This window comes from Plecotus auritus, assembly GCF_963455305.1.
Source record: "Plecotus auritus genome assembly, chromosome: 10".
Classification (NCBI taxonomy): domain Eukaryota; kingdom Metazoa; phylum Chordata; class Mammalia; order Chiroptera; family Vespertilionidae; genus Plecotus; species Plecotus auritus.
Genome location: NC_137785.1, coordinates 26,720,334 through 26,732,978, shown reverse-complemented (window position 1 = coordinate 26,732,978; position 12,645 = coordinate 26,720,334). Strand labels below are relative to the sequence as shown.

The 12,645-nt window shown below is 46.9% G+C and overlaps 1 protein-coding gene across 6 annotated transcripts in view; it reads right to left on the bottom strand.

Annotated features, from left to right (window-relative positions):
* Positions 1-12,645, bottom strand: part of BANP (BTG3 associated nuclear protein) — a 160,710-nt gene that overhangs the window by 76,923 nt on the left and 71,142 nt on the right. For all 6 annotated transcript variants that reach the window (XM_080643796.1, XM_080643795.1, XM_080643797.1 and 3 more), the window contains one exon: positions 361-600. In XM_080643796.1, coding sequence (XP_080499922.1) covers positions 361-600 — 240 coding nt within the window. The remainder of the gene's footprint in view (positions 1-360; positions 601-12,645) is intronic.

Here is a 12,645-nt window from a genome sequence, read left to right as displayed (position 1 = left end):
CCATACACAAAAATAAACTCAAAATGGATAAAGGACTTAAACATAAGACGGGAAACCATAAAATACTAGAGGAATCCACAGGCAGCAAAATCTCAGACACATGCCTAAGGAACTTCTTTACTGATACTGCTCCTAGGGCAATGGAAACTAAAGAGAAAATAAACAAATGGGACTACATCAAAATAAAAAGCTTTTGCACAGCAAAAGAAACCATCAACAAAACAACAAGAAACCCCACTGTATGGGAGAACCCAATAATGGAGATCTTGACTCGTCCCAGAAGCCCTACCTCACAGGGCCCACCCTCCAGACAGGTCCTCCTTTAAGGAGCTGAGCAGAGAACAGGAAACCCACACTTACACCGGATCCCATAGATGGTGAGGGGGTCGAGCTGCTTCTTGCCATGCTTTCCCTGGCCTGAGAGGTTGGACACAGCCTGCACCTCCCGGTGGAAGAGGTAGTCCAGCAGTGTCAGCGCCATCTTCTCGGCCGTGCGGCAGTTGGTGCTGATGTGCAGCATGTCGGAGGGGATGATGGCGCAGCGCACCCGCATCTCGGGGTTGTTCTCGTCCCCCAGCCAGGTGCCATTGGGGTAGTCCTCTGAAAGAGAGAAGGGGAGTCTCAGACAAACTCACACACTCTAAAGGGCCCAGTGCTCAGCTCAAATATACACAAGAAAGATCCATGGGGGCTGTCAGCAAATCGCTCCCCCAACTTCCCAAGTGTTGGCCAGGAAGACTGGGGCAATTCCTGTGGTCACAAAAGAGTGGTATGGGATCTTACACCTGGTCAACAATAGAAACGAGGACATCATTCTCCATTCTCAAGGATCGGCCTGGGATTCTGTTGATCATCTCAGGAAGATCAATGTAATATGTTGTAACATAAAAGTTCTGCCTTGGAGACTGGCTTCCACAGGACTAAGCCCACCTGATAACTCACAGAAGGTAGAGCACTGTATGTTATCGGCATGCTTGCCACCTCCCCGATGGCCTGCCCAGAGCTCTCACAAGTCTGATAACAGGTAAATGTGGAGGCTCACAGCGCCGATGACAATGCTGCCAGGACCCCACACACAGGCCTGTATGTCTGGAAGAGGTGGCATCGGACAAGCTCTAGCTTCAAACCTTGGATTCTCTTTACAACTCCAGCAGGACAAAGAGCTTTTTAATACATATGTTTGTTTTCAGCATCACCCTGCATCTGGAAGGGCAGCAAATTAGAGTGGCCTAAGAGTTCCAGCATCAGGGAAGAGAGAGAGAGGCTGCTCCCAGAAGGCACTTGCTTGGGTTACGGCTGTGAATCTGGCCATATTAGCACAGGACAGCCACACACAGTGTTCCATCTCTGGGATGAGAATCAATGCGCAATCCTGTGTTTAGAGGACTCTGTGACTCAAGTCTCCACTTGGAACTGTTCCAAGAAGAGGCCGCTTGGAAGCTGAGCACATCCTAAGTGAGACAAACTATTTGCATGATGTAAGCTGTTGTTCTGACCTGCTGAGGAGTTGGGTGCCAGCCAGCTCAGCATGAATAAAGGGCTTAGGGGATGCTAAGCTTCCCACACTCCTCTCCTCACTCTGAGTCCTTCCACTGTCCTTCTGTGTGTCACAGCCCCCCCTCCCTTGGCCTCCCAGCAGTGAACCTGGAAGTATACAGATCAGAAGCACTTCCCAGCCTCCTGCTCAGAGCACCATGATCCCTCTCCTCTCCTCACCGACAAAATTTCCTCTCCTGCCACTCGTTCTTCCCTTAATCCTGTGGAATACACATTTGTGGCTTTAAGATCTCAAAGGTTACTAATAATGGCATGAATACTACCAAGCCTTGCATCTACATGCCCCAGCCTTTGTTTTTCTCAAGGGTCATCTAAAATGCAAACACCCAGAACTCGACATTCATGTGTGGGAAGGGCCCCATTTTCTCTACCTTCAGCAAGGCCACAGTGAAAATGAGGGTTGGTGTGAGGCTATGGAGAGGGAAGAGGGAGGGCAGTGAGGGGGCCAGCTCTCCCACCCAGAAGGAGAAGCATTTCACTAAGACCACAACCCAAAAGAACTACCGACTCTGCCTTGAAACTCAGCAGCTTTCCAAACAATCTCTTCTGACCCTAACGTGGAAGCAAGTTAAGGTACAAGATATAGTTACTGCACAAATATGCCACTATGGGAGGGAAGGACATCAACAGGGAGAGTTGGAGCCTCCCTCTGGCTGGCCAGGATATCAGAGGGACACCAGCTTTCTGCTGAGTGTCCACTAGGCCTGGGCTGCCAAGTAATGTCACAGCCACAGTCACCACTGCTTCAAAATTTCTCATTAACTTTACTCTGAAGCATCCTGATATTTACATTCCAGCTTCCATACACAGAAGAAGTCCTCAGAAAGGGTGGCCAACCTGCCTTGCTTTGCCAAAGGCCTGGGGCCGAGCAGAAAACCGAGTGGCTAGCTGTCTATGACTCATACACCCTGCCTCCTTCACAGGCGGCCTCTCCCAGCCGTGCTCCTGAACATGAAATTTCCAGGAACATCAGGCGAGGCATGGTAACTATGGCAAGATGACCCTTCGCCACAGGGCAGACCAGCAGTTGAAGGACTGCTTAGGGTGGTTGAGGCTAGGCTCCTGGCTTTGGCTAAGGCCAAAAAACAAATCACAAATCTAATTTTTGGAACTCAGAGTAAGAGGTGAGTAAGTAGTATCATTTCTCAGAGGTGTCAATGATTTGAGAGTGGAGATGCGGTACCATGACTATATGCTCGGATATATGCATTTTTCTGACCGTCAGTCAGCTACTATTACATTTAGCCATTTACAGAGAAACCAAACGCACACGTGATCTAAGTATGGATGAGATGGGACCTCTAGAGTAGAAGAACCACACTTCACCAGTAACAGTCAATCCATGAAGCAAAGCAGGGCGGGGTGGGGGGAGCAGAAAGCAGAGGGAGGGAAGTGGGAAGAGAAAAGGCATAGGGAATGAGGGACAGGAGTGGGAGATGCAGGAGGGAGAGGAGGAGGGAGAGGAGGGCTGCTATAGAGAAAAGAAAGGGCAGGTGCTGAAGCAGGAACAAGACAGTCTTCTGGGACCAGGAAACTATACTTTGGTTCAAAACATGGTTAAAGACAGTTAATGAACTCAGTGGGACTGAATATTCATGCCAGAGTCCCCAGGACGGGATGTAAGGGTGTGTTCCAGACACGTCACCTAAAGTGGCAGCAGGAGGACTTGGAGGACTGGAGGACGGGGGCTGGAAGGCCATCTACACCTTCCCTGGGAGGCTCCCAGAAACAAACTCTGCCCCTTGTGCCAAACCCTCCAAAATACACCATGCTGAGTTCCAATCAAATCAAGCCTGAGATGGACATTTAGCCTCATGACAGAGATCTTTGCAGAGTGGAGGCTCTGATTAGTGAGGAAGTTGCTAGAATGCAGGAATCCTGAGATCCTTTAGGTGGCTGGCTGCCTCACCAGCTAAAATGACAACGGACCAGCTTCCCCACATCTGGTTCAGAATCGCCTCCTCACTGCTCTGGGCCAAGCTGGAAGTGAACAGACTGAAATTCTCGGCTACATCTCATGGACACCTGAGTCAGCCAGTAGAGCTGCTCATACTGAGCTGATGAGTGTAGAGGAGGGTGGGTACAATAAACAGAAGTGGCAGCTGCAAGACAGGAAGCATCACACAGCAGAGGGTCAGAGCTGACGATTTCAGACAGACCAGGGCCAACCTCAGTAAGGAGAGGACTGCAAGCAGTCACCCATGGGCAGAACCACAGAAAAGGTTCCAAAAGAAGGAGCATTTTACACTGGCCTGAGCTGGGAAGGCCATGTGCTCTGGGAACAAAATGGAGCTAGTGTGGCCAGAGCAGGAAGAATTGGGCAAAGAGGTGAGCACAGAGGACTGGACAGGGAGTGACACAATCTATGCTGAGAATGAATGAGTGGAAGATGGGGCAACAGAAAGGGTACAGGTGGCCACTTCTAGGTTGTTTAGCAGTCCAGGAAGGACCCATGCACATGGGCATTAAATCTCAAGATAGAACCTGTGGTGGGTGAACATTCCCACATTCAAGCACTGATGCTAAGTGACTGTGAATACAGTCAAACCGAAGGTGGTATCTAGTGATATTGCGCATATTTAAGCTTAAGTATTTGAGCAGGAGAATCCCATGTGAATCCACAGAAAGGGCAGTCAGCAGCATCCTGAACCACTAGAGGTACTGGGCGATGCCACCCTGCCTCCCTGGCAGCCATCAACACTGTGCAAGGGCAGTGCAGACGTGAGCTGGAGCTCAGCCTAACTACCAACACTGCCACAGATTGAGTGGCCTTTCTCAGGAATAACAAGTGAAGTGAACTCTGCTTAGCAAGCTCCTGGTATTTACATAACATATTTAAAGCAATGTAAACACTGGACGAGAGCTCAGTGTTGTTTTCCAAACAGCAAGTCAACATCTTGTCAAAGTGATACTGAGACTGTGTGTGTGTGTGGAATGCCGGCAGGGCAGCCCTACTCTCAAGAAGGGATGACAACTCGAGGTCTCTATAAACGCACAGTAAACTTTACTTCTTACTCCCGCCCTGAGAACCAGTTTCCTACCAGGCTGTCCTCCATACTCTATCCTCTCCTTCCACCATAGCTGTGCCCTCTGCACCATGAGGTCTCCCACTGGCACCGTGGCACACAGGCCCTGCCCAGCCTCTCAAATCACAGGCTTGGCTGGGGCGGGGGAGAGGGGAGCAAGAGGGCTTCTGATGCTCAAATACCTGCACTAGGAGCACTTCTCCCTGTCCAAACCCTGTACTCGGCCCCGGTGCTGAACAGTGATATGCAGGAGAAAAAGCCATCCTTCTTCTAAGTGCCACCCACCGAAGAGCCTCATGGTTCCAGGAATAATCAAGAATACAAGCCCACAGCCCTGGCCAGCATGGCTCAGTGGTTATAGCATCAACCCGCACACAGGTTTGATTCCTGGTCAAGAACATGTACCTGGGATGCAGGTTTGATTCCCAGCCCCAGTTGGGGTGCGTGCAGGAGGCAACCAATCGATGTGTGTCTCTCTCATCAATGATTGTCACTCTTCCCTCTCCCTCCCCTTCCACTCTCTCTCAAAAAAAAAAAAAAAAAAAAAAATGGAGAAAATATCCATGGGTAAGGATTAACAACAAAAAAAACAATGCCCACAGGCCAGTATTGTAACTTTCCATTTACATAGATGCAGGAAACACATGTGTAAAGGCAGATATTTTCAAACTGATTCTAGAGGAAGAATGAAAAAATGACTTCATCTGTTCAACTTAATTCTTTTGAAGGCAAAACATGATGTTAAATTAACAACAAAAAATTTACAAATGAAAGTTAAGCCTCTTTTTATGTAAAAACTAGAGGCCCGGTGCATGAAATTTGTGCACGGGGGGGAGGGGGTGTCCCTCAGCCCACCCTGCACCCTCTCCAATCTGGGACCCCTCTCACAATCAAGGACTGCTGGCTCCCAACTGCTCGCCTGCCTGCCTTCCTGACTGCCCCTAACCACTTCTGCCTGCCAGCATGATCACCCCCTAACCACTCCCCTGCCAGCCTGATTGATGCCTAACTGCTCCCCTGCCAGCCTGTTTGCCCCTAACTGCCCTCCCCTGCAGGCCTGGTCACCCCTAACTGCACTCCCCTGCAGGCCTGGTACCCCCCAACTGCTCTCCCCTGCAGGCCTGGGTCCCCTGCAACTGCCCTTCCCTGCAGACCCAGTCATCCCCAACATCCCTCCTCTGCTGGCCAGGTCACCCCTAACTGCCCCACATGGGGGCAGGGTCTTCGACCACATAGGGGAAGCCATCTTGTGTGATGGAATGATAGTCAATCTGCATATTACTCTTTTATTAGATAGGATAGAGGCCTGTTGCACGGGTGGGGGCCAGCTGGTTTGCCCTGAAGGGTGTCCCGGATCAGGGTGGGAGTTCCCTTGGGGCGTGGGGCAGCCTGGGCGAGGGGCCTGTGGTGGTTTGCAGGTCGGCCACGCCCCCCAGCGACCCAAGCAGAGGCCCTGGGATCTGGGATTTATTTATCTTCTACAATTGAAACTTTGTAGCCTGGATTGGAGCCAAGCCTTCTGCTTGCTCCGTGGTGGCAGCCATTTCTGTTGGGATTTATGTATCCTCTATAATGGAAACTTTGTAGCCTTAAGCGGAGGCCAAAGCAGGCCAGGGCTGCAGAAGCTTGGCTTCTTCCATCGCCGCGGGCAACCCTAGCCTCCTGCTCTCTCCAGCTCCGTGCTGCCGCCATTTCTGTTGGGATTTATTTTATCTTCTATAATTGAAACTTTGTAGCCTTGAGTGGAGGCCTGGGCCAGCAAGGGCAGGCGGAAAGCTTGGCTTCCTCCATTGCCAGGGAAACCCAAGCCTCCCTCCTGCTCTCTGTGGCTGCAGCCATCTTGGTTGAGTTTATTTGCATATTCCCTCCTGATTGGCTGGTGGGCATGGCTGGTGGGTGTAGCGGAGGTACGGTCACTTCGCATAATACTCTTTTATTAGATAGGATTACTCAGGGTTGCAAAAGTTTATATCAAAGGGTACAATGTGAAAGTGCAGTATACCCTCTCAGCTGAGGAAGCGACTGCCCAGTGTGCAGCCTGAGAAACGTGAACTGGGAGGGCTATTTCCTCACTGGACCACTATAAGGAAGTCAGCTTCAATGTCCCATGATGACCCTACTCCCTGCTGGCACCTGCCTGTGGACGAAAGCCAGTCCACAGTGCTATGTAGACAGACTTCTGGAAATGTACCAGAATAGTTTAGAGGATAAACAGTGTCATTTTAAACTCCTACAGTAGTTGTTATTTCAGGGAATATTATTCACTCCCCCGCTAAAAAAGTAAGTTAGTCTAAAAATTAACTTCCTTTTTTTCCCTCTTGTATCACTACAGAAAATAATGGCTTAAATTTCTCTTGTAATGCAGGAAATTATCCAAAAACTTTATTTCAATCTAATATCTCAAGATTTTAGAAGGAATTTTATAACTGACTTAAAACCTACTCATTCCTAACTTCACATAAATACCCTGTGAATTGAGGTGGTCATCTCTCAAGCAAGAAGTCTGAGCTAGGTAGTCAAGAAATACAGGCTGCAGCAACTCTGACCAGCACAGAGGTGAAAAATCATCACCATGGGAATAGGAAACCCATCCCAGAGGGAAGAGAGGACCAGGACTCCACCATCACCATCATGGGGCTCACCTCCTAGCTCCCTGGCAAGAAGATAGGCTCACTGGGTGCACATTTCTCACCCGAGTCATGCTGGTGCACCTGCTAACTCAGCTCTACTCCTCTGGAAATACTCAGCCCTAACTTACCTCCAACTCAGAGCTGGAGCCCAGTCTGGATCCCCGCTTCTCCCCAGTGACAATGAATCATGTCTTTCAAATGGAAAATAAGGCAGAGTACCTGCCCACATAAATATTTGAGAAATTTGCCTTTTGACAATTCAGAAAGGATATATTTGTTTTACTAAAATTGCTTGGTCCGGTTTTGGCATCTGAAACAATAGAAAGATTCTAGTAGCTTTATTTGAAAACTACCAGTCAGAATGTAAGAAAAATAAACTTGCTTTCTATTCTAATCATTTAAATCTTCAGTAAAATGGACTGGCACTTCTGAAAAACCTATTACAATGAAAACCCTTCAGCACTAACCTAAATTTTCTTACCACTAAAACAGTTCAGAACACACGTTTGTTCTGAGGCCCCATTTCAGTGCCAGGAAAATGAAGTGACCAGGAGAAAGCACTGAGGTGAAGAGGAGGACCACATACATTCTCGAGGTCAGTTTAAAGGCAAGAAGCACAACCAGCTGCTGTTATGCTTCCTTCCCTACCTGTTGACATACATACACATTCCTCTGAGATCACGATGCACATTCCTGCCCACAATGTCAGTCGGCCTTGATTCCCAGTCACACTCTTATCCCAGAGCCTAAACTTCAATAAATCTCTCTTCCAAGGACAAGAGGAGATTACATGGGACAAAAAACAAAACAATATTTACTCAGCATCTACTATATACCAGAACTTCACGTCCATTATTGCAACTTGGGGGCTCTCTGCTAAGCTGACTCCATATGATGCATCCTCCCTCCTCCAAAGCAAACAGCAAAATCCGTGTCTGCGCACATCTTGTGCGTGAAAGGCCTCAGGAAGTACAAGGCTGGGCAGTCTAATTGCCTTCTAGCACCAACCAAGCTACCTCAACTCTTTCCAAAGATAACATGGCTTTGCCCGTAGTGTCCTGCCCCCCAGCCACACAAAACATTTCAAGAGTCGTGGTATCTTATGGTGTCAGCAGCTCTGATGCGGAAAGAGCGAGGGAGCAAGTTCTGCTTAGACACACCTGGGGATTCCCATTACGCTGCCTCTGCTCCTGGATGCCCCCTCACACTTGCTGAGAGCTGCCTGTCACAGCTGGTCCATTAGCTGCTATTACTAAGACTATATAGTCAGTTCTTTGTAGCCATGAGAGGTAACTAATGACCTATTTTAGTCTCTACCCAAAACAAACCAAAAGAAGTCAATACTTTATGATTCACTAAAGGCTTCAGGATGGTTCAGAGACCCAGAACAGAGTCAATTCCACAACGTGACGAACTTCATGTCTATCTAGTTCCTCAAGGTCAGCTCCCACCATCTTCAGGTAAGTGTTCAGAGAACAGATTCATGGTCATGAACTGGTGTCAGGCTGTATTTTCGATCTATACCCCAAACTAATTTTCATCTGGCTTCTGTCAAGGCCTGCCCAAACTGTTTATGAATTTCAAAAGCAGCATACTGCATAAAATAAAAGAAATAGTTCCAAATATGGATGGTAATACAGAATAAACCTGTATAGAATTTGCTGAGTAGGAAATCTCAGGCCAGTGTCCTGAAATCTCTCAGGCTGCATTACTGTAAACATACATCAAGTGTTTCCAGAACCAGGACATGGATTCACTGTAACTGAAAATAATTAATTTCTTCCACGGAGGTGGAGAGTAAGAATACTGCATGTAATTCATGAAACATTTATTGTTGTACTACTTACAACTATCTATTCCATAAAGAATCATGTGTTGGGGTATTCCAGGATCCTAGGGGTTATTTTTATTTATGTAAAAGTAAAGCTACACTTTTCTCATGTCAACTCTGGCCATCTGCTAGCTAAATTTCTATGATGTCATATATAGATGCTTCAAAAAGATCTTCATCTCAACCATAAATCAGTGGAATACTCAGGATGGGGAAGGGGCCAGGATTAAAAGAGAATGGGAAGGCATGGTGTGTCTTGAATCATGTGAATGGCTACATGCGGAGAGGACAACTGTGAAGACAGGTGGCCTTCCAACAGGTGGTCCTTTCTAGGAAATCAGGACTTCATAATGACATGAAAGAAAATTTAAGAATTTTAAATATCTGTAAGATTGGCACTCCCAAAACCATAAATTATAGAGATTTCAATTTACAAATGGTAACATTCTACTTTTTTCTTTTAAAATGCTTTTCTGGTATGGGCTAATTTTGCTTCGGTTTTTTTGAGTGAGATGTTTTAGATCAACAATTCTATTATAAAGATTTTATCAGTAATGCTCAAACATTTCTTTTTTTAAATTTAATAAATCTTTATTGTTCAGATTATTACAATTGTTCCTCTTTTTTCCCCCCATAGCTCCCCTCCACACAGTTCCCACCCCACCCTGTGCCCTTAGCCACCCCAGCACTGTCCTCATTCATAGGTGTACGATTTTTGTCCAGTCTATTCCCACACCCCCCACACCCTTTTCCCCCTGAGAATTGTCAGTCCACTCCCTTTCTATGCCCCTGATTCTATTATATTCACCCGTTTATTCAGTTCATCAGATTTTTTTATTCACTTGATTTTTATATTCACTTGTTGATAGATATGTATTTGCTGTTCATAATTTTTATCTTTAGCTTTTTCTTCTTCTTCCTCTTCTTAAAGAATACCTTTCAGCATTTCATATAATACTGGTTTGGTGGTGATGAACTCCTTTAGCTTTTTCTTATCTGTGAAGCTCTTTATCTGCCCTTCAATTCTGAATGATAGCTTTGCTGGGTAGAGTAATCTTGGTTGTAGGTTCTTGCTATTCATCACTTTGAATATTACTTGCCACTCCCGTCTAGCCTTCATAGTTTCTGTTGAGAAATCCGCTGACAATCGTATGGGTGCTCCCTTGTAGGTAACTGTTTTTCTCTTGCTGCTTTTAATATTCTCTGTCTTTTGCGCTTGGCATTTTAATTATGATGTGTCTTGGTGTGGTCCTCTTTGGATTCCTTTTGTTTGGGGTTCTCTGTGCTTCCTGGACTTGTAAGTCTATTTCTTTCACCAGGTGGGGGAAGTTTTCTGTCATTATTTCTTCAAATAGATTTTTAGTATCATGCTCTCTTCTTCTGGCACCCCCATAATTTGGATGTTGGTACGCTTGAAGTTGTCCCAGCGGCTCCTTACACTATCTTCAAATTTTTGGATTCTTTTTTCTTTTTGTTTTTCCAGTTGAGTGTTTTTTGCTTCTTTGTATTTCAAATCTTTGACTTGATTCTTGCGGTCCTCTAGTCTGCTGTTAGGTCTCTGTATATTTTTTATTTCAGTCAGTGTATGCTTAATTTCTAGTTGGTCCTTTTTCATATCCTCGAGGGTCTCGCTAAATTTATCAGCCTTTTCTAGGAAATTCTTGAAAAACCTTATAACCGTGGTTTTGAACTCTATATCCAATCGTTTGCTTTCCTCCATTTCTTTCATTTGTGATCTGTTTCTTTGTGTCCGCATTTTCGCTGCTTCCCCGAGTTGATAGAGTGGCTTTGTGTGCTAGGTGTCCTATAGGGCCCAGTGGCTCAGCTTCCCCAGTTACCTGAGGTGGACACTCTTGTTGCACCCCTTTGTGGGCTGTGTGCACAGTCTTGTTGTAGTTAAGCCTTGATTGTTGTTGGTATCACTGGAAGGAATTGACCTCCAGGCCAATTGGCTATGAGGATCAGCTGTGTCTACGCTGGGAGAACTTCTGTTCTGGAGACACCCTTATGAGACAAGACTTGCAAAATTGTAAAAGCCTCTGTGCTTAGCTTGGAAAGGGCGGAGTCTCAGGGCAGAGCAGACAGCATTGGTTTCCCGTCAGCCCTGCCCTAATAGGCCCCTGTGTCTCAGTGTTCCATGGTAATTGCTGCAAGCACCTCTGAGAGAAAGCTGCCCTCAAGTTCCGCCCGCTGCCAGACAGTCCAGTTTCTCCCCGAATGAGTATGGGTCCCCAGAGTCTCGCCTGGAACTGGAGTTCAGTGCAGTTGGGAGCTTTTGTCTCCCTCCCATTTGAGAAAGCCAGCCGCGTACTCAGTTGCCCGCCCTCTCCGTGCGCGCCTCGGTACCTCGGCCTTCCGCAGTTCCTCTGAGTCTCAATGTGCTTTTCTCTTTCCTGACAGTCCAGTTTCACCCCGTATGAGTCTGGGTTCCCAGAGTCTCGCCCGGAACTGGAGTTAAGTGCAGTCGGGAGCTTTTGTCTCCCTCCTGCTTAAGAAAGCCAGCCACGCACTCAGTTGCCAGTCCTCTCCGCGTGCGCGTCTCAGTACCTCTGCCTCCTGCAGCTCCTGAGTCTCAGTGTGCTTTTCTCTTTCCTTCTAGTTGTAGAATTTCCACTCAGCCAGCCTTCCTGTGGTTCTGGATGATGTCTGTTTTGTCTTTTAGTTGTAGTTTTGAAATTGTTGTGCGAGGCAGCAGTTTAGGTATTTACCTATGCTGCCATCTTGGTTTCTCTCCTCAAACATTTCTTAAAGTGAAAACACTATTCAACCATCCCTGAAATAGTCGGCAACCTGAGTTCTCTGTAACTGGGCACCCTGATGGTCTGATGGCTAACAACCACTTGAACAGAGGAAAAAGAAGACCTAAACTACAGCCTTGGCGTATCCCGACCTCACGATTCATGTCCTGCCCCAGCTTCCCTCTGCCTATACTCTGAGGAGGTGGCCTTGGCCCTCAGTCTGTGGAGTGGTCATGCTGTTTCTATGGAAGTGTGCTCATAGTGACAGGAAAAGAATGGACTCCTGTGCTTCTGCAGGCTGTGATGGGGTGGAGTTAAAATTATTGCACAATTCTTCTGCTCTTACATTTCCTCACTATCAATGATCTCATCAGAATCAGAATTATGATTGCTACCTTTTCTGTAAAAGTTCTCAGAGTCTCCACCATGTCCATGAGGCACAGGGGTGGAGAGAGTAGGGCCCTTACTCATTCCAAGGCTTCCAGAAGAGCAGTCAATGTCACTGAGCAGGAGTCGGGGTGGGAGTTAAGGGACAGGATATCTAGTACAGCAAGATGACATGTGTCATCTGAAAAGACACAGATCACTATGATATATTTCATTATTTCTGACATCTCCAATGTTCAGATCTCTCATGTTTCCCAAGGAGTCAGGGATTAGAAAACTGAGAAGCCTGCTCTAGGAGAGTCTTGTCTACATTCGGAATCCAGTACACCAGACAACTACACAAGGAATCCAGTACACCATACAACTACACCACAAGGCCAAAACTAAAGCCAGTATGAGCAGGGTCTGGGTGGGCAGAATTCTAAGATGGCTCCATGAACTCTGTCCGTGATTATGTCAAGGGACACAAAGGATCC